Source organism: Parus major, chromosome 1A (assembly GCF_001522545.3).
Source record: "Parus major isolate Abel chromosome 1A, Parus_major1.1, whole genome shotgun sequence".
NCBI lineage: Eukaryota > Metazoa > Chordata > Aves > Passeriformes > Paridae > Parus > Parus major.
This window is the reverse complement of record NC_031773.1, coordinates 3,449,629-3,471,819: the sequence shown is the minus strand read 5'-3', so window position 1 is coordinate 3,471,819 and position 22,191 is coordinate 3,449,629. Positions and strand designations below refer to the sequence as shown.

The 22,191-nt window shown below is 46.3% G+C and overlaps 2 protein-coding genes across 4 annotated transcripts in view; one reads left to right on the top strand and one right to left on the bottom strand.

The window, feature by feature from the left end:
- ITIH5 (inter-alpha-trypsin inhibitor heavy chain 5) overlaps positions 1-6,523 on the top strand; it is a 40,649-nt gene extending 34,126 nt beyond the window's left edge. Inside the window, exons 12-14 of the mRNA XM_015629438.3 lie at positions 1,025-1,141; positions 2,442-2,819; positions 3,836-6,523. Of these exons, the coding sequence (XP_015484924.1) occupies positions 1,025-1,141; positions 2,442-2,819; positions 3,836-4,134 (794 nt within the window). The 3' untranslated portion in view covers positions 4,135-6,523. The remainder of the gene's footprint in view (positions 1-1,024; positions 1,142-2,441; positions 2,820-3,835) is intronic.
- A 2,135-nt stretch (positions 6,524-8,658) lies between these two features.
- LOC107205129 (store-operated calcium entry regulator STIMATE-like) overlaps positions 8,659-22,191 on the bottom strand; it is a 34,732-nt gene continuing 21,199 nt past the window's right edge. For all 3 annotated transcript variants that reach the window (XM_033514512.1, XM_015629348.1, XM_033514513.1), the window contains exons 5-8: positions 17,211-17,323; positions 16,068-16,151; positions 14,937-15,053; positions 8,659-9,300 (exon numbers count right to left, since the gene is read on the bottom strand). In XM_033514512.1, coding sequence (XP_033370403.1) covers positions 9,187-9,300; positions 14,937-15,053; positions 16,068-16,151; positions 17,211-17,323 — 428 coding nt within the window. In that variant the 3' untranslated portion in view covers positions 8,659-9,186. The remainder of the gene's footprint in view (positions 9,301-14,936; positions 15,054-16,067; positions 16,152-17,210; positions 17,324-22,191) is intronic.

Here is a 22,191-nt window from a genome sequence, read left to right as displayed (position 1 = left end):
CCTTTAATAATGCAGAATAATAGTGGCTGATTTATGGAAACCTCAGATGTACATCACTGTGGTATAGCCTTCCAAGTGACAGGCCAAAATTCTCTTTGTCAGAGCTACAGAGTAGGGAGGAAAATGAAACCAAAACCAAAATATGGAGAGGATCAGTAAGAAGGAGTGTGAGCAAGGCAGATGATCTACAACACTTGATCCTCATGTTTGAGACTTCTGCAGTTTAGGGGAGAACAGAAACACATTCTCTCTCTACTAGACATAGTGAAAAAAACTTTGAAAATAACAATGCTGAAATAGAAAAAAAGTTGTTGAAGATGGAAAATGAGAAAAATCTGTAGTATTTTACAATTTTCCTGTTGGTCCTGTATCTTTACTTAACTTTTCATTAAACACTGAAGAATAAGTCCAGATCAAGAATTTTGACTTGAATTTCTCTTGATAGGGTCAATTTTACCTTAGAAACTGGGATTTTTGACTTGCCTTATTAAAGTCAGCTGTCTGATAGTTGATGATAGGTCATGGATTGTTGAAAAATTAAGATTGTGGGATCAACAGCTGCTGTTGACTGCTCCAATCTGATACTGAGGGCTAGGAGGGGTCAGTGTGAGGTGGACCCATGCAGCAGCCCTTGGTCAGGAAGTACATTTCTGTGAGCTGTGAGGGATGTAGTTTGCCAAGACAGAATGGAGGAGTTCAAAACACCTACATGATAGTTCCCATAAATCACTGAAATTATATTCCAGGAAGAAAATATCCTGATTTTCATCTAGACTGTTTTGGGTTTTGAGTTGTCATTGAAAACCCAACCTCTCTGTGAGAAAAACAAAACAATCTTAGCAAAAAACAAAGCAAAACTTGGCATTTCCTGGCAAACTCCATCTGACCCTCTAAAAACAACAAACCAGGAAGACTTAGAAAAAACAGGGACAAACACACTTTAAACAGCAGTTTTGTTGCAATCTTGGACATTGCAGTTTTGTGTGAGTCTCTCACATTTATCTCTTTTTCCATGTCTTCTCAGCGGATGGAGACCCTCACTTCGTCATTGATTTTCCCTCTAGCAAGTTCTCTGTCTGCTTCAACATTGATGGAGAACCAGGGGACATTCTCCGGCTGGTCTCTGATCACAAGGAATCTGGTGAGCAATTAAGCAGTTTCTTGTGGTGGAAAATCAAAGTGTAAGGCCAGCTCTGCAGCAGACCAAGCACCAAGGTGCCTCACAGGCCAGAAGGTGATAGGAAGTTAGAAAAAGCTTCTTCTATGATTCAACTTCACCCAATTACAAAGTCACAGCTTGCAAATAAAAGTTTCAGTTGCTGTGGGAATTTCCTTCTTTACTTACAGTACTGTTTGGTTTAGGACAAAGTACTCAAGCAGGCTCACCAAGCACCCTGGCTCTTTTAGTAAAGAAACCACCAAATTGGCTAGAGAGTCATGACAGTCTTGAGAAAACCCACATGACTCAGGATCTGCTTTACCCAAGCCAATCTGAGCCTCAGGGGCCCAAAGTGTGGTTTGATCCGATCTGGAATTCTAAGCAGGGCAGCTAATAAGCAGATTATGTCCTGCTCAGGGCAACAGTGGGAGAAAGGGGTGTCAAAACCAGAGACAATTCACAGGCTTGTTTTACAAAATGCCACAATAAAGTTGTAATGATTCTGTTCTGCATGGCAGCGGTCTAGCCCCCATATTTCTGTGTTTATGTCTGCCTTAGTAAGATACAGCTCCAGGCAATGTTTTCCTTCAGCTTCTTTCACAAACTATTTGTGCTACTGCTTGAATGATTTTGTGGCTCAAATGCAGAATGAGCTTGGGGAAAACAGACTCTGGAGCACTAGAACCTTGAGTCTTTGAAGACATGAGAGATCCCATCAGGAATAATGGGATATAGAGATATTTAATCTCAGTGTTAATGACTTGTGTTTAGCTTGGGTTAGCAACAAGCCTCCTCCTTAATTGTCACTCTTCAGTGGGTGTTCAGAGGCTTGTGGGAAGTGAATCACTGTCTTATGGACAATAGGTCACAAAAATTATTAAAGTGACTGGGAATCTTACTGTGGACTTTTAGGCTTTAATTGACTCAGTGGGATCTGCACCTTAGAATACTCAAAAGTGGTTCTTTTTGGGGCACTGTGTACACTCTGTTAGGATTAGTGGGGCTGGGGGCACCTGCCTGCAGAGAAGGTCAGTATTTCTGAGCTTGGGTAAATTTATGTGCTCTGTATGAGGTCCTAATTTTATAACAGACTGATTATACTCGTTTGAATACTGTAAGTGAAATAATTGAGCATGAGGTGGCAAGCCTGCATGTCCTCAGTAGCAAGGTTTGTGTCATTGAGACAATAGACTTGTTCTTGCTGAGCCCCTTCCAACTCAGATGTTCTGTGATTCTGTGATCCTGGGCTCCAGCTCTCATTTACTGATTGTTTTCCTGCAAGGTGTAACTGTGAACGGGCAATTAATTGGAGCTCCCGCACCACCCAACGGCCACAAGAAACATCGGACTTACTTCAGCACCATCACCATCCTCAGCAACAAGCCAGAGAGGTCTTACCTGGAGATCACACCCAGGAGAGTCATCCTGGATGATGGGGAAAGGCTTGTCCTGTCCTGTGGCCGGAGTGCTGTTGTGAGAAGCCGGAGCCTCGAGGTGTCCATCTCTGCCTACTCCAACATCACCGTGACGATCCGGGACTCCATCAGCTTTGTCATCCTCATTCACCACTACAGGAAACCAGCCCCATACCAGAGGAATCACCTGGGGTTCTACATCTCCAACAGTAAAGGCCTCTCTTCTGACTCCCATGGGCTACTGGGTAGGTGACAGGTTCTCGGGTTCAGAGTTGTAGATCAGACATAAATGATATTTCTGAGCAGAGACAGGAGGGAAGTAACAAGGCAGCTGGGGATTAAGTTCCCAGGTGAGACTTTTACATCCTCCCTCAAACAGCTTCTCTCTTTCTAGTACCTCCAACTCCTCTCCTGTCTTTTCCTGTAGGAGCTCTCTCCCTATCCCAGCTGTGCCTGGTTTTCACATTTCCACTCTTTTAATGATTATTTAATACAGTTACTATTAGAATACTGTGCTTGATGCTCCCAGTACAGAGACAGAAACCAAATCTTCCACAAGAACTTTTTGTGGCCCCTTTCTTTCAAATGTGAAATGAAGGAAGAGCCACCCCTACATTTTGAAGGAACTAGGCTTTAGGTAGGCTCAGATAATGACCTGATGGTTGTGTTCCTTCAGCCAATGACAAGTATTGATGTTTTTGGTCATGTACCAGTGCAGAACTCCAAAACTTCCACCATAGTTTCTGTGCCATTCAGAACCCCCAGGTAAAGCAGGAGATGATCCCTTAGGAGTGGGGTTCTGGTTCTGGACTCAGGCCACTCTCATGGACAAACCTCTAAATCCACACTTAGGTTTGGCCTAGAGAACTTTCTCCCAAGAAGGCAAAGGAACAGAACTTCAATCTTCAGGCCTAGAACTTTTTGCTTGCTGATGGACATGGTGTGTATTATTAACCTCTGGTAACCATGTTCCACAGAAGGGAACTTACTACTGGCAGCTGAAAAACCTCTTCAATGACCCATGGGAAAAAAAAAATATAGGGTTTTATTCTAACCTCTATGTTTGTGGGATTTAGAAATAAATCATAGGAATGACATTCATGCTGCTCTTGTAGAGAAGTGCTTTACAGATCCATAAGCTGAGAATCCTCAAATTCATCCTACCAACAAAACCCCAAACAAACAAACCACCAAACCACAACAATTTATAAACAGGCACAGATCAGCCAGTCATGGACTCTTATTTTATCTTGCCTTGCAGGTCAGTTCTTGAACCACGAAGTTAAGCTTCTTCAGGAATCCCTAAATGCAAGTCATCAGGAGGTTGGGCAGAACCAAACTGAGGTGTTGAAGGCAAACCCTACAAACACCCTGAAGGTGAAGGAGCGGCTCGTTCCTGTTGTGTGGAAGCAGAGGAGGATCTACAATGGCCAGCAGGAAGTTGACTGCTGGTTTGCCAAGAACAACGCAGACAAACTGATCGATGGGAGCTATAAGGACTATTTGGCTTCTCATCCTTTTGACACAGGGACCAGCTTTGGGACAATTAACAGCCTTTAAGACCAGTCACAGCCATGCATTGCGGCAGCACGTGTGACAGCAGGTCCCTTCTGAAGCCTTAAGGCAATTTATGAATATTTCCTTATGTTTTGGTGCCAAAGAAACCAAGGATTTTGTCCTTGGAAATCAGCTGTCTCTTTTTCATGCTAAATGAACGTTCATCAAATTCCTGAAGAAAAAGAAGGCTGGGGGAAAGGACACGGTTGAAGTCATGATTGGTGCTCTCCCAGTGGAAAGGGAGGGAGAAATAAGCCAGTGAACAGTGCAGATGGTGCTGGCTTTAAATAAACCCATGCAGGGATCTGTGGAATACCCCCTGGGGCTGGTGAGTCACCCCACAAAATGTAGATCATTCAGCACAGTGCCTGTTGAGATGATAGGCTTTGCAAAGAAGTGACTTGGAGCACCTGCTCCAACCTTGGTACATGGGGAAAGGAGAGAAAGACAGAAAGAGAGAGGAGAGGTGGCTATTCCTCTTCAGTGACCCATTAGCATCAGACAAAATCAAAACCTTAAATCAGCAGGCCACGGGAGGGTATTGTTTTCTTGGTTAGTGAGATGAGGTCTGGATTTGCCACTAAACATGATGTTCCCTGAATCTACTACAAGCCCTTAAAACAGTGGTGAAAACCTTGATGGGGTTAATTGGTGCACAGGCTGTGTGCTTAAAAAACACCTCTGATCCTCAGCAGCAACAGGAGTGGTGCAGGCTCCCATTCCATGGAGCACTTAATTCAACATAATTCAATTTAAATGACATTGCAGGGTTAGTGATTTCTTGAGTCTTGACTCCCTCAGAAAGGAACGAAGTTCCACTGTGAGCTTCCAACAGACCTGCCCCGTCCTTGAGCATCACACCCCTTCTACTCAGCAAAGATTAAAATTTCCTAAGGGATGACAAACCAGAACCCACAACAGCTTGTGAGCCTACAAAGCAGCCTCTTGAATTTTGACTAGACGTTTCTAGCTGCTTTTGTAATCAGGGAGGAAGTCTTTATTTATTCCAAATTGTCAAAAAATTTTCATCCCGATTTCCCCTGGCTTCTTCTCCTTCCTTACGCTGCAGGAATTTGTGCGCAGCAGGAATTTGGCAGCAGGAGGTTACAGAAGGGTCTGCCAGCCACCCCCACTGCAGGTGGTGCTCCAAACCCAAAACTACAGGGCTGTGGTGTATTTTAGAGTGAGGCATCACTGAGCAATGCTATAGATCAGCCACAGGGGAGTTTTAGCAGAGAGCCTCTCCAAAGGGGACTTGACAACCACAAAGACATTTACATGGCAAGGCCAAACTGAGCTCATGAACACTCTGCCTTTCCATAATTGAAAAAGAGGGAGGCTGGGTGTGGAAGCATCTCCAGGAATTAAATGATATCCATGTGTTTGGAGAAAACAGTTGCCAGAGACCTCCAGAAATAGGTTCAGTCTTGACTGATTTTTTTCATATTTAACAATTAAATCATATTGTTACTGTTGGAGTTCCAGCTGCTGGGGGTAGGGTGGTGATTTTCCAGTTGCTTGATCAGCTCATTAGTGCTGCAAACACCGTGACAGCAGAGCAGGTGGCAAGCATGGTTTCTTTACTCACTCCATGTGCTGCCTGGAAGGGGGAAACAGCCAAAAGCAACCAGCAAGATTTAACTGCACTCTGGAAGATCCTTACAGAGAGCTCAGTTAGCACAAAACACATGCCAAGGCTCGTACTTTGGAACAGAACATAAAGAAGAAACTACTGCTTTGGGCCTTGCTATCTTGAGAAATAGCTCTCCTGCAAGGGAGAGCTAAAGGCACGACCTTCAGCACAGTCCTGAATGTGGAATAAGAACAGAGGTTTAATGCTCAGCAGTTTGCTTGTGGGCCAGAAAAAGATGAGGAAGAACAGCTGTGAAGCTGATTTCTCTGCCCAAGAAGACAGTAGGAAGATCACCCACAGCCCACGTCTGAACAACCTGAGCAAACAGGAAAAGTGGCAGTGGATTTCTGGACAGCCCAGGGTTTGGCAGGTGTTTCCATACTGTCCTTACTGAAACCTCCCCTCTCCTCCCACATTGTGCTGTCCACGTGTATTGCTAAGGGGAGAGAAGAGCTTAGGCTCTCCCCCCATCTCCTGTGTATATAGACATGTATATAATATATATAAACACACACCTACTGCTAGTAACTTGGGTGCATCATTGCTCCTCTTTCTCCTCCTCCAGCCAAGGAAACACATTTCTTTCAGGGCCTGAAGATAGCAATGTTCAAGTCCAACTTCTCAGCAATATGAAGCACCTGGAGCAATATACTCAAGGTCTCCTTAAGGCTCCAGTTATCCATTTCACAATAAATATTTTACAGTGAACACTGCAGTGGAGCTTTCATTTGGCAAAGATAAAACAAGCTTTGAAGCTAAGGTTGTGTGTGTTTTATGCTGCTGGACAGGCCTGCATTACCAGATGATTGAAAGAACCACTCACAAGTAAACAGTAAGTTGGGAACCAAACTAATTTCAGTGGAAAGTTAAAGGTCACTGATGTTCTTCATTCTCTATGTGTTTGTTAGGAGGCAAGGACAGACCCTAGGGTTCTACTCCCACATTGAAATGAGAGTTTAACCACAGACTTTAAATATAGTAGACTAGGACATGGGAAAACAGCTTGTGCTCCTGCTGCCCCAAAAGCAAAGGCAGGTCATGGACTGTAAATTTCAATTTTTTTCAGCTCTGAAGTGGGCATCACAACACTTCCCTCTCTCATGAGGGGGTATGTGTTCAGGCTTGGTCCTCACAGCCCTTCATGCTATCCCAGAGAGCTACCAGACCCCTATGCAGTTATTGCAGTGAAAAGGCATTTGTTCTCATCCCCAAGAGTGTCACAGAGCACTTGGATTCACAGGGATGTGCCTATGAGTGCACAGTGCTCAGCTCAGGAATGAGGCTGAGCAATCACTCTGGAGTGCAATGGAAACAATTGCACAGCACCATTCCAGAGAAGGAAAGGGATCAGGGCTGCTGAAACAGCACTGGCTACACAAGGATTGAGGGAGAACCTTCCCCCACATCGTACTTGTCCTGCTATTGCTGCTTGTGAACCTTCTCAGCCAGCCACAACTAAGGGCTGAAATGAAGGTCATGTCACTCACATGCCAGTTTAGGACATTGCTTTGGCCAAATTTGCAGTCTTCACCCACTGCAGGATTGCACTGTGCAGCCCCATAGGAAGAACAAAACTCCAAAACATCAGTATTCCTCAAAACTTTTTTTAAGCAATTTTTAATAGGGGAGCTGTCTTAATCTATTTCCAGTCAAAACCTTACACAGCCCAGGACTTACTCCAACCCTTACTAGTGCAGAACTCCCCAGACAAGCAGAAGTTGTGTTGTGAAACCCACTGCAGTGAGCAATATAAATAATCCATTCAGAGCGCTGTGTGCCATGTGTTCCAAAAGCCTTTTGATGTGCCAGCAGAAGTAGGATTTTGACCCTTCATTAAGGAAGAAAAACAAAAAAGGACTTAATTTCCAGAAAAACAGTTTAAAGCTGCACAGCTGCAAGTGTAGCCAAGCGTGTCTAGTTCACTGAGGGGCATCCGAGACTTTGATTTGCATCTAAGGCTTCAAACCACTTTGAAGTCAGGAGAAAAACAACAAAACAAACCCTGAAAAAACCCCCACCAGATATCTTCACATGCTCCAAGCTCAGCCTTTAAATCTAAATCCATCCAAGTTAAAAAACCAAAATCCTTTCATTTTAACTCCTTAATATGGGCTGTTTTCTTGGGAAAAATACAAGGGAAAAAGGAAAATAAAAGATCATTCCCATCCATCACTTAAGGGGAGTTGTCTTCCAAGAATCAGAGCCTGGCTAGAGATACCAGTCCAGTGGATCCTAGATCCCTGCTCCGAGGACTATCCCCCCATTTGGACTCTGGATGGGTCTCTCCACAGCTGTGTCTCTGCATCCAGCCTGGGAGTGGGGTGGTGCAGCTGGCTCTGTGCTCCCTCTCTCCCCAGGACAGCTGCAAAGTGTTTTGCATTTTTGTGTTTATAGACAAATACAGTTTGCTAAGAGGAAAAGCAAACAGGGAAAAACCCTGCACTTCACACTTGGAGCAAAAAGCACCAGTCCTTGGGTGCCCCGGGGTCTTTTCCAGGTCCTTCCTTGCCCCCAAAACAGGGCTAGCTTCTGGGGCTTTCAGATCCAGCTTGAATCAGATCCCGCAGACGTTTCAGTTGTTTGTTTTAAACAAAGGCGAGTTGTCAACTTCCAGTAAACATTCCCTTCCAAGGTGGTGACTGGGATCCATCTCTGAGTCTGCCCTGGAGCCCAGCATAGGCTGATGCTGCAGCATCAGGGCTTTGCACTGAAGCAGCTCTTACAACTCAACCACAGAACCCAAGTTCTGTGGCTCAAGCTCTTCAGGTTTACCAGAACAGCCCTGCTGCAGAAGCACAACCTTCCCTGGTCAGGAAAGATTTAAACAGCTCCCCTTCCTCCCTTTCACAGTGTTAGGGTTGTGCAGAACATTGAGCACATGAAGGCATTTAATCTATGGAGCAATTTTAGGTCAAATATTTATTGGATTCCTTATAAAACAGTAAAAAGAATCAGATCCACTGGAACAAGCTTCCCAATTCAAGACATTTAAATACATATTGCAAACCAATTCTTTTGAGCATTGTGCATATAAAAGTGTCACAGCTCAGGTACTACAGAATAGAGCCTTTTTTTTTTCTATTAAAAAAACAGACAATCTTTTCATTTTAGTCTCTAGCCCTGAAAAAAGAAAAAAAAAAAGTCACACTCAAGTTTGTCCAGCCAGGGAAGTACATCCCTGTATCCCCAACCTCAACGTGCCTGTGTGTGGGGCAGACAGGTAAAGCAGATACTGCTCAAGCCTGTACAAGATGCACAGATACCATCCCCAAGACAACTGCAGGATAGGTCTAAGATGAGGCAGGCAAAAAGATCTCTGTAGATCCACAAAAGTCACCCAGTATTCCCCCACCCTGCCCTTCCTTGGCCAGCTCAAGGATCACAGTGCTTCTCCTTCCTCCATCTCCCTTGTCCCACTGATGTCAGATGACCACTTGATAGCTGGGCTGCTTCATCTTCTGGCTGGTTCCCTGCAGTCCTGAAATATCCTGGTCACTTTCAGACTGATCATAATCCATGTCTGGAGAGAGCAGTACCTAGAGAGGAGGACAGACAGATGATACTGGAGTCAAAGGTCTCAGATCTTCTCAGTCCTGCTTGCTGAACAAGTCAAGCATTCCTAGAGGGGGCTGCTGCCAGATCCAATCCTCTCTGGCAGATGGGTAAGGCCTCAAGGTGATCTAGACCATCTCCCCAGCAACAGCCAAATGGATTTGGGCACAGACACCGTGACCTTCTGGTGTCCCAGCTCTTCCTTGAGAGCAGAATGGGCAGCCCAAGGCTCTGTTCCCCATGGGACAGGACTCACACGTGGATGTTGAGGCCTGGCTGAAGCCTCAGTGGAGATGTACAAAAATGAGGCCACATGTTTTGTGAACAGTTGTACCACATGTGGACCTTTTCCCAGGCCCCCAGATGCTTGTCACCTCTGCAGCTCAGCCAGAAGGGCAAGCAGAGCTACAGGTTCAGCTTCAGCCACAGCCAGCCAGCTCAGGAGTGGTGTTCCAGCCTGGCAGCACCTCATTTCTGCTTCTGCCTGGCACAGCAGCTCCTGGCTCAGTCCGAATTGTGGGAGCCAAAGGAGAGCACTGACACCTCTCACTGCTGTCTGAGGTAAAATAGCACTTTTTTTTTTTTTTTTTCTGCAGGACCCAAAGGTTGCCCTTTCCCCCCAGGAACCCTACACCCTCAGTAGTTAACTCTATACCTGAGCCCACCATGGGCTGCCATCAACCTGGAGCATTTGAAAGATGCAGACAGAGCCATATGTGGGCATTGTCCAGCCACATCCTCTGAAAGAGGAAAAAGGCTGGATTCTATCCAGGAGATGGCTGCACTGACTGCAGAAGAGCTGGAACCCAGTGCCAGGCAGCCAGCAGTGTGCATGGGTAATATTCATGGCTGGACAGATTAGAATCTTAGAATCCTCAAGGCTGGAAAAGACCTCTTAGGCTGAGTTAAACCATTAACCCAGCACTGCCAAGTTTAAACCTAAATGTCCCTGAACACCACATCTACATGGTTTTTGAACACTTCTAGGGATGGTGATTCTACCATTTCTCTGGGCAGCCTGTGCCAGTGCCTGACCACCCTTTCAGTAAAGAATTTTTCCCTAATATACAGTATAAACCTCCTCTGGTACAACTTGGGGTCATTCCCTCTTGTTCTGTTCTTGCCACCAGAGAGAAAAGACTGATCCCACCTGGCTACAACCTCCTTTCAGGGAGTTGTAGAGAGGAATAAGGTCACCATTGAGCCTCCTTTTCTCCTGCATCCCCAGTTCCCTCAGCTGCTCCTCATCAGTTGTGCTCCACACCAGGCTGTTTGCTCAACCCTCCCCTACCCCCATCTCCTCAAACACCCACATTTGGGCAAGAGAAGCTGCACTGTCACTATGAAGTCTCCCTGTGCCTGACTCAGCAGAGGTCTAAATCAAGGGATGGTTGATGGACTTTCAGCCCAGTGCTCACACACAGAACATTCCCAGAGCCCAGGATCCCTGGTGCAAAACCAGGAGCAGGGGAATTACTCCTGTCTCTGTCTATTTCCACTCACAGTTATGGATTCACGTGCCTTTCACTTGTTAGGACTCACCACAGGGCCTGTCACCACAGCAACAAAAACATTAAACAGGAAAAACAGAACTCCAGTGAGTCAGTGACTTCAAAGGAGCAGAAGAGCCGCAGGGGAAGATTTCCTCCTCCCCACCCTCACACACACCCCAGCCCCTCCATCCAGTGCTGTTCCCTTCACAGTCAGACACCCAAAGGACAGCAGCAGACTGGATTAAACTTTCTTGTTGTCCCCCTCATTGGTCTCAAGGAATTCATTATTATTTTTTTTTCTGGTTCAGGACACACACTGGAAAGTTTCCATCTCTCTCACGTGAAGATTTCCTCTGTTTATCACATTGGTATTGTGATGCTGCTGAAGCTGAAGAAATGTGTGGGTAATTACTCATAGGCAGCACTGTGAACTCAGTGAGCTCTGATGAGCAGCAACAAACTGGTTGTGGGGTCTGTTAACTGGTGATTTGTCTGGGTTTCATCTGACAACTCAAATCCCCTTGCAGCCAAGCAGGGATGGTGACAGTGTTGTGCACCCAGACCCATCCAGGCTGCTGCCTGCCCATCACACACTTGTAGGAAGCCACAGGAGCCAACAGTCCCCCAGTAACCTTTCCACAATTCCCCAGGAAGCAGCACCATGAGAGAGCACCTCATTGCCATGACAGCCACAGGACACATCCTCAGGTATCATTTTCAAGCCCAACTCCAATTTGGGAGTTTTCAGAACAAGTTGGACAAGGCTCTTCTTTCCCTGCAGATGCATCCAGGTCAGGATCACAGCAGGCTGGTGGCACAGGTGGGAATGGGACGTGGTTTTCCAGTCCTGGGACAACGTGCTGCTGTCTCAGCAGTCCTCAAACACCTCACACATTCCACAGCATGATTTGTCATGAGTCAGGAGGACTGTGAAGTGGGACAGCTTCCTTCCAGAGCCACCTCTATGCCCACCTTCACTCATCTTCCCTGTAAGGACCTGGCACCTGAGTTTACCACAAGTTTGAGACAATTAAAAAAAAAAAAAAAAAAAATTGTTTCTCAGCAAAGCAACAGGCAAATCCAACTTGCTGTTGGACTTAGTGTTTCAACACTTTAAAAGTAAGCAGCACTGTATTGGTGTTTATCAACATCTTCATCTAACGAATGCCAAAACACAGAGTTCCTTATGAAGGGAATTAGGACAGGTGCTGAACTCCATCCTGATCAAAGGCAGGCCCTCATGCAGTAAATTAACTTTCCTTCCAGCCTCAAAGTAGCCTCTACTTTCACTCTTATTTTTTCTCACAAGTACCAATGTTACTGGACTTTTGCTTTAAGGGTTGTCTCTAAAATGTAAGCCTTCAGGAAAGGAACAGAAACTCATCCACCTCCCTGGGGAAAAAAAACAACAACTGAAAAAAGATCAAATAAAACATTATTAAAACTGGCTTGTTTTCCTGCGTGGAGGAAACAAAGAAATCACTGATAAGATCTAAAGTTCATTGGGAGTTACAAGGGCAAGGGAAAAGAGCCTCGGGTCAAGGGCAGGACACACACAAAGCAAAAATAAGGGCCTTGCAGATGAATTAATTTCCCCAATCTGAACAGCACTGGATGCAAACTGGCATTCAAGAGATCCTTTTCTATCCCACAAGAGGGGAAAAAAAATTACTCCATGAAAATTTACAAGGCAGGGCAGGAGACTGAAACAACACAAAGCTTAAAACTGACATGGAAGGAAAGAAGGGTGAGATTCTTCCAACCATGAAGGGAGTTTGTCCCTTTCTGGGATTCAGTGTAGAAGAAGCAGCAAGAGCTCATCCTCTGGTTCACCAAAGGAGCTTTAAAGCCCTCATGAAGCTGCAGCCACAGTCAGTAAGTGACACCAGAAACAGGATTGCTGTTGTTGGGTTTCCTGCTGCCCAGCTGCTCTACCAAGCCAAGGACAGAGCTGAGGTTTTCTGCTGCCCCCAGAGAAAGCAGAGACCGTGGGCTTTTAACAGGTTAACTCCAGCCCACTCTTTCCATTCTGCTTCCTATCTCTCCCCCTCCTTTTCCAAACACAAACTGCTGGTTCATGTGAAAATAATGACACTCCATTGGTGAGATAGGCAGAGGGTTGAAATTCAAGTCGGCAGTGAGATGGGGAGCTGGTGGCGCCTGCAGTGAGACAGCCCTGATGAACCCTGATAAACCTGTGGGACACATTAGCTCTGCCCTACACACCTCAGCCCCCCTTCCTCCTCCAATGGGCAGCAGGAAAACAAGAAATTCCCCCACATGAACAGGTTATTAGCAGCAACAAGCCCAGAAAATGCTCATTTTCTGCTTTTGAGCCTAAATTCCAGTCAATCCAGCTGTAGGGCTCAGCCAGTCAACATGATCTTTAGTTCACAGCTTAAGAAGCTGACACCTGAAGCAGGAGCTTAAGGCTATTCCTCAAGGCCCAGTGCCAAGAAAGAGCAGGAAAACATGTTACCCACTTCTGTGTTTCTTCAAAAGCTTCCTTCCCTGCCCAAAATATTTGTCAGGCCAGAGGCACAGGAACATGTCTGTGCATAAAGGAGGCAATCCCTGCAGACTGCTCCAAGGAGAAACCAGTCCCCTTGGTAGCTCCACTGCAGTGATGGATCAGAGGGTTTCAGGATGAACACATGACCTGCACATTGCTGAATTTTTGCTGAAGTCTTCAGGGAAAACCAGTCAGGTACTTGGAAGATGAGAGAAACCTCCAACAGAACGTGGCAGAGGGTGGGAATTATTTCCGCTACTTGAAACTACTGACCTGCCAGAAGTGGCTTTCTTGGCATCTAGAAATTAGCAGGTGTTGTTCCTTCAGGTATCCAAAACTGAGCTAGAAGTCACAAAACACTTCCACTGGAGTGCCAGTGGAACAAGAAAGAGGAGCAGTTCCATCTCCATGGAGGAGCAATACCTGTGACACCATCTGCCCATCCATGGCAGCCTGCCTGCTGCAAGGTTTGGCTCCAAAAGCTGTGAAGGAGGTCCTTGTCTCAAATAGAGATGTCACCTCCTTAGCTCTAATTCTGAGCTGGTAATTCTGACTGACCTTGGGCCTTCAGGAACACATCCAGTGAGCAGGGCTGAGCTTTACCACCAGTGACCTCACCAGAACTGTTCATCCAGAGGCAGGGCCAGGATTGATTCCTCTGACATTGCCTGAGCTGTGGCCACTTCCCCATTGCACCCCTGGGACACAGAAGCCTTGGCTGCTGTGCAGACTGCCAAGCACACACTGTTAAAACATCACCACCTCTGTGTGTGCTGCAGTGCCACCAGTGATGGGCCATCCCATCTATCAGCACAAGAGCTGAGCTGTTCCTTATGAAAGGACTCTCAGAGAGCAGGAGCTATTTCTGTTCATCTAAATTCCTCAGCAGAAGCTCCTCCAGGAGCCAGGCTGTGATTGCCAGAAATTATCTTATCTTGTTAAGTCTCTCCAGTGAGCTGCAGGATATCAGCAGTCACACAAGAACACACTGAAACCAGGCCTGGGTGCCAGGAGAAGGAAGGGAATTCCTCCCAGGGACCAAAACTGTGGACTGTGCCCAATGGTCAGTAAGAAGTAGACACCACCTACCCAACAAACCACACATGATTAAGAAGAACAAAGTCTGCTGGAACTGCAGCATTTCCTCCCCTACCATAACTTGTAACTGTCAGGCTCAGGCTACACAAAACACAACAGCCTCAACCAGCTAAGAGACAATAATCTGGTTGAAAAAAATACCAAATGCAGACAAAAATAGGATTCCCAGCTAAGCCTTGTCCTCTAAAAGGGATGCTAACAATTACTGAGAGGAAAGTAAGCACTTCCTAGCCAAAATTAATTACAATTAAATACAGCAAAGCTCAGAGTGACAGTTTTAGCCTTCACACACAGATCAGTGCAGAAGCCAGCTCATCCCCCAAGATACTGTCTTCATTCAGGGCAGTATTTCAGCAACACCTCCTGGGCTGTGACACTGCTCATGGTTAGACTGAGTTTGACTTCTCAGGGTGATCACCCATGAAGCACCACCCCAGGTTCAGGCAATGTGATGTTCTGTTACAGGGCTGTGGTAAAACACACAGACCATCCCACAGGCTTGCATCCCTGGTCTTACCTGAGATTCCTCAGTCCTCCTGGCCCGAGGAGTTTCTGTGGATCCATTGATGTCTAGGGTATCCTTCTGCTTGTATTTCCTCATGATCAAGCTGTCCACAACCCAGAACATAATGGCCTTGAGGAGAAAGAAGTTACATCAACAGGTTGCAGAGACCAAAATACAGAGTCATTCAATCACAGATACTTCTTCTCCTCTTGGGTTCTCCAGATATCCAGCCTTGATCAACCTCGTATCTAAATCAGCCCTGTATCAATTGTGTCCATGGGGATTGGATGAGTCAAATTCCTTAAGTCCCTTCTTACACATGTCCTATTGTTTCCATAGCTGTTGAAGACCCAGATTAAGTTAGATCTCAATAGGCCAAGTTTCTACCAGAACATAACCACTGAACCAAGCTCCATCCAAAGTTCATTTGCCTGAACCAGTCCCTGGTCAGTTCTCTGAGGACCAGAATTTGCTTTCTAATGTGCAAAGAGGCAGATGGGATGGTGCAGAGAGGCAGATCAATCCAACTTTGCTAGTGCTGCATCCATTGAAATGTGCATAGGATGAACTGAAAGTGAGTTCAACTCCCTACCTGTCCAGGGAGCATCTGAGTGTTAACACCTTATTCCCACTTTCCACCTCAGCAGGAACTGAGCAGCAGCTCAAGGATTACCCAGAACGAGGGGAACCAGGAAAACGCTGAGCTTTCAAGAGGTTTTGTCAAATTAGTTTTGAGAACAATTCTGGGTAGACTTAAGCACCTTGTCTTACTGTAACATAATCTGACATCCAGTCAAATGGCTGGATTGTCAAGTCAAAAGCCATCCTATAGGACATTAAAGGGTTTTGGGCATCCCCACACCCACTGCTTGCTGCTGAGATGAGCTCTCACCTAACAAGACCCAGCTTTATTCTAAGAGGTGAAGAGTCAGCCAGAGGTGAAGAGGCAGCTCAGAGAAAAGGTTGTGAATTTGGAACAGAGTCTGTGGCAGCAACAGATTTGTGACAGATTTCTTAACACACCCCTCCATCCTGTCCCAGCCACTTCAAGGCTGCCCCCAGCCAGTCCCTGTGCACACTCCCATGAGGGTGTACTGTAATTTCCAAACCATCCCACCCAGCACTTGCAGAAGCACCACTTACATTGACTATGAAAGGCACAACAAACATCACCAGTACAAGCTCCAGCTGAGGGCTTGGGATGTAACCCAGGAGGATCTGCTGAAGCTGCAGAGGAGAAAACATTTAGAAGCATTATTTGGACAGCTCTGTTGCAAGACCTTTGATGAAAACTGGTTGTCTTCGTACGTGAGCAGCCAGAGCTCTGCAGCCTGTGCTTCAACACAGCTCTTTAAAGATTACACAGGATATTTATTCCCTTAGCCCAGCTGCCAAACACATGATCTTGTACAGAAACAAGTACTGTGAGTCTTTCAGTGCATGACAACAACTAGTGGGACTTCCCTTGGCTCCCTGGAGCTCATCTGTAGAACAAGGACACCAGCCACAAACAATAATCATGGAGAGGAATCCAGCAGCATCTCTGGACCTGGATTTGTGCTGCTGAATAAGTTCACATCCAAGTGTGAGCACTGTGGACTACTGGGTTTGAAGGACAACCCTTGAAGAGATAAGTGCTCCCAGACTGCTGAAGATAACTCTCAGTCAAGTTACATACAGTGCCTGGTACCTCAGAGCCTGGTGAAAGTGGACTCCAAACTGACTCTCAGAATTAGGATTTTATACCCATCACACCCACCTGCCAACAGGTATGTGGCTAAAAGCCCCATAGACTGTTATTTTTATTTTTTTAAAGATAAACTTCTGATCAGCACAATTAACATTGCTGGCATGCAGAAGCAGCTGAGCTAGAAAAGATAACAACACTGCTTGTACAGCTCTTTCCAAATTAATCTGTAAGAATCCCCCTGTTTTAAACACAGGATCACAAAACACCAACATGGACTGACTTGACTGAATAACATAGAAATCCTCTGGCAGAACTGAAGGGAGCTCAGCTGCCAGCCCAGCCCATTTTAGCTTTCCAAGAATGGGAAAGAAAATTAAAGCATCATCTTATTCCATTAGCTTTTGACTAGCAAGAGAATGCACCAAAAGCCAAATCATTATGAAAGTCATATTTCCCAAAATTTAAGTAATAGCTAATGACTACAAAGTGATGTCAACAAGTGTGAGGATTAAAGGCCTTCAATAATGGGAATCGTGAATCAGGCAGAGCTGACAAAAATAAACCACAACAGATACAGCTGGAGAAATACTGCTTACCTTTGTCCAACCAGGGATAATCAGGACAAGGCTAATCACAGTCTTCTCAAAAACCATTATCAGCAAGTAGAGGATACACTGGCCAATCCAAGCAGCAGCTTGTGGAGGGTCACCTGGAAAAACAGAATATTAAATCTGGGACAGAGGACAGGAAGAGAAAGCCTTGTAGAAAAGTTGCCTCATGCTTGATATTGACCCTCCTCTCTAAAGGACCAGTCAGTACCTGCACACTCTTCTATAAAATAAAGGCAAATAAATCATTAAAGATTTAATCTGCAATGTGCTCCCTGCCAAACCTTACCCACAGAGGTGCCAGAAACAGTTTGAAAATGTCAAGTCACCATTTTCACTACAAGCAGCATAACTTCTCAGCCCTGAACAGAATTACTTCATTGTGCTGATGAAGTGAAGGACTGGTTATGTGATACTGTCTGAGCAACAGAAAGGGCTCCATTGCCTCAGTTTTTAAAGCAATTCACTCAAGAAGAATCAATGCTAATTAAATATGAATGTTTCCAATGGGGTACTCACCAAGAAATAAGGAAAAGCATATTTGTGTTGTTAACAATAATGGTTCTGTATCTATTACATGTGCTGGCCTCAGCCCTCTGTGAGCACCCTGCCAGCTGGTTATCACCTCCCCTGGCTCACCAGAATATCTCAGGTCTGCAAAACTGAGCTACTGCCTCCGGCTCAGGAAAGCTGCAGCACTTCCTCTTACTACTTGAAGACAAAGATAACTCCTGGCAACACTTGTTCCCAGCATAATCTGGCTGGAATTTGGAATTCCATCCGTACAGGGGAACCTGTGCAGTTGGCACTGACAGATGCCAATGCTCAATGTGGTCAGATGGCAGCAGGCTGGGAGCTTTGCTTCACTTTTCCCCACTTTTCAGCACAATTCTGTTGAGATGTGGCAAGGGGAGACAACACCAGCAATCTGCAAAGGCACATTTATCCACCCCAATAAAAACCTCTGGCCACAAAAACCAGCAGCACATACTGGGATTTGGTAAGAGCTGGTGTCCAACCAAGCCCCAGCTCCGTGGGGATCTGCTTCCCAAAAAGTGCAAAACAGGTTTACAGGTACATTTGTCCTTATTCTGTCATTTGTTAGCAACGCACCAAAACATCTGCCTCATTGCAAAGCTACAGCTAAAAAGCAGAAGTGTCCTGGTAGTGCCCAAGGTAGGATCACCTCATTCCCCAAATTCTTCATTGCTCAAGCCATGACAGAGAAGGAAGCAAAGAAGAGGAGAGGGAAGGACTGGGAGGCTGAGGGTGCAGGGATGAGGAGAGCAAGCAGAGAAAGCCAAACCAGCAGGAGCTGCATGCAGGGAGGGCAGGAAGAGGCAGACAGAAAGGTTATGTGGAAGCACACCCAGCAGAGCCTTCGGAGGATTTTGGAGAGAGGAATCTCTGCTCCCTGGCAGGCAACAGCTTAATGGGTGGTCTGTGAGGAGATGGGAGCAGTGTTAGAGGCAGCTGGCAGCCACAGGCTGGTGCCAGAGAGGCTTTGATCCTCCTAAAAGCCTCTCCCAGTAGATTAGGATGCCTGGCTGCCTTTGGCACACACATTGGGTCTAGTGAACCTTTTTGCCCCATACCCCAAAACAAACCAATTCTCCCAGAAACCCCCACATTGTCACCACCCATCAGTGCTCTGAGTACAAACCAAACAGGAAAACAAACACATCCGTTGTATCCTTCCTGCATCTGAACTCTTTCCCTTCTGCTCTGTGTTGTCAGCTGTGCTCTGTCCCCCATGGAGGGACAGAACCAACAGCCACAACACCCTTTGTGAATCGGCTCTCTGACTTCCCTCTGTCATTTCAGCTTGCCCAAAGAGCAGCAGCAAGTTTGAGATCTCTCCCAGATACCTGTCCCCTTGCAGGGACATTCACCAGCACAACAATGGCCTGTGGCTCCTTGTTCTGCACTCCGTGCACTGGACAGCTTTTGGCTCAGCAGGCTGATGCACAGACCCTGGGAAAGACAACCTGCTTCTTAACCCACCCTAGGCATGGACTTGCCTGGGGATTCAGCACTTCTACACCCAGCAGGGAGATCAGAGGGTGCTCCTACTGTTATTTTTTATTGCATCCTGATCTCCTGAGGACAGGAGGCTGCTCTGTACCGGAATGATTCAAGACAAAGGTAAAAACGAAACAGCAGCATGGCCTTAAGGGCTGCAAAGGTGACTTAGCAGCTCATTTCCACTTCACCAAGGAATGCAGCTGTCTGCTTCTTACCTCAGCAGGTGTGGAGTCATCCAAGGACTGCTGATCCACCCCAGTGGATTCACTAATCCACCACCTAACACAAATAATTCACCTAACTCTGACCAATAACAGGAACATTCAAGCCAACATTTTCTGGCATCTTATCAGGGAAGCTTTTGGTGGGGTCCCTAGACAAGCCAATAAAACAGATTTGCCCCATCTCCTTCCACAGTAGGGAAAGGCTGGAAAACTGGAGCTGAGCTCATGTAAGTGCTGGCTTCCTACAGATGGTCAGAGGCATCCTCAGATCCAGCCTGATGTCTTTGATGGATCAAGTGTTGCCCAGAGGTGCTCTGCACTGTGGATGGGAAAGGATTCTTCTTACAGGAAGCATTTCTGTACATAAATCTCAAGGAGAGCCCACAAGACTTTCAGCCACACCATACTGCCAGCCAGAAAAAGCTACCACCAGGAGGCTAAAAAAAAGGTCAGAATATAACAGATGTCCTCCTCTTTACTACAAGGATAGGAAAGCTCTGAGCACAGCAGAGTGGGGAATTGGTCTAAATGATCTTTGCAGCCTCCACATCACACCTGCTGGGTGACTATGTATCACACTCCCTCTGAACCCTTCCAGTTCCTTGTCCCTGGTTCTAGCTGGGAGGGAACCCAGCATATCCACCACATGAATCTACCACCACAAACCTCTCCCTCCAGCTTAATGAACACCCTCTGCTAAAACCTTCCCACAGCCATCTCCCCATCCTCATAGAAATTAATATCCTCCTTCACTCCAAGGGACGCACCCACTGGATTTTGACTGCTCTCCTCCAGCAGCATTCCTGGTGCTCCCCACCACCAGAAAAACTTCCTTGGAGCAGCCCAAGAACCACTGGAGCCCATGGCAACCTCACCCAAACGTGTCTCATGTTCCACTCGTGCGTGGGAGCCCAGCTGCTGGGGAGCCAGAGCAGCACTGCTTGAGGTATTTGAGCTGTTACCACACAACAGGATTAATTTTAATCCAGGCTGCCTAATGCACCGAGCTGTCAGCACAGCCCACATGTTACTGCCAGACAGCTTTATTTACAGACTTCTGGGGACTGTGTGCACACAGAGCAGGTAGGAAAAAAGCTCAACCACAGCCAAAGTGGAGGGTTCTGGGGGTTTGAGGAAAGGCAAGTATTTGAAAGCACTGGAAGGTGTACTGAGTGACAAGGTAGGGGAAGAAAGAGTCAATGAAAACTTCTTAGGTGATACTCAAATGGTACCTCCAAAACCACGGGGTCTTATTATCAGTGGCAAGTCCAGAGGAGGGCAGGAAATGGCAATCAACTCTGAATTGTGTGAAATGCTCACTTGGACGGCAAAAGCAGGTTTCTAAAGATGGGAATGTGACACATCAGAGCAGCCAGATGGGTCCAGTGGACACCTCAGACCCTCTCTGGCATTTTCTGCACCTGAACTAAAATGACTGAGTCACAGAATGGTGTGGGTTGGAAGGAATCCCATGGGCAGGGACACCTCCCACTAGACCAGGTTGTCCAAAACCCACCCAACCTGGCCTTGAACACTTCCAGGGATGGGGCATTCCCAACCCCTCTGGACAACCACATTGCTGAACCAGAGAAAAGTGAGTGCACACTTGGAATCTGTCCCCAGTGCAGTGTCACACCACTGCTCTGGATCTTTGGTTGCTGTGGATTTTCAAACTGCAGGGAGCAGTGTTGCTGTCATCCAGCTTCAGGAGGCTCAGTTGTAGCCCTGCTCAGAGCAAGGGACCCAAACACACACTCAGTCCCTGAGCAGAAACCTCAGTCCTCTCCTCACTTTTCCCCCCTGGTCCTACGGGTGGAAAAGCCCAGCAGGCTGAGGACAGGACAGCCCCTCAGGTTAGAGCTATTTCCAGCAGTATTTCCTCTAGCATTAGCAGCCAGCTCCCTTGCTCCAGGACGTGGGAATATTTGTTATGGAAATTTTGTACAACATCACCACGGGGCCAAACACAGCCTACACAGGTCCTCAGTTAAACTCAGCAGCTGGCACAGAGCATATTCTTTTAGAACTAAATTTGACCAGCAGAGTTCAACAGGCCACTAAACAGACTTTGAAGGCCTCCAAGCAAGATGCCTTTCCATTTCCAGACACTGAACGAGCACAAAGCATCAGGATTAAATAGCCAGTGACCACAGCTACAGTGATACACAAGTCAACATCCACATGGGCATCCACAGGGACATTTGCCAGTGAGAACACTTTTCCTCCCCCTCATTTCTTAACGTTCCTCTAGAAAAATTTACTGGCACATTGCAGGAAATCTCTTTCTCAATGCAAATTCATCACATTTGCTAACTTAAAAGAAATACTGGGGTATTTCTAAAGTAATCCCGAAGAATTATTAAACACAACAAAAAATGTCAGGACACTGCAGCCATAAAAAGGTTTTCTTTAGGAAGCTGCTCATTGCCATGGGGAGGGAGATGAGAGCTGGACCAGGCTGGAGTTGAGACACAAAGTTCAGTCAGTCTTGATTTGCACACTCTGACTGGAGCCAGCACCTCCTCTGCTCAGTCTGTGCTGGCCCAAGCACCTCCAAGAACTTGGGTATCCATCTCCCACATCTTCTGAATTTTAAACTCTTCTTTGTTCCCCTCCCTGTGATGGCTCCCTACAGGGACAGCTCCTATAACCGTGACCTGCTACAGCAATGGTGCATTTGTGGAATTTCACAGAATCGTCACAGAACGGTTTGGGTTGGA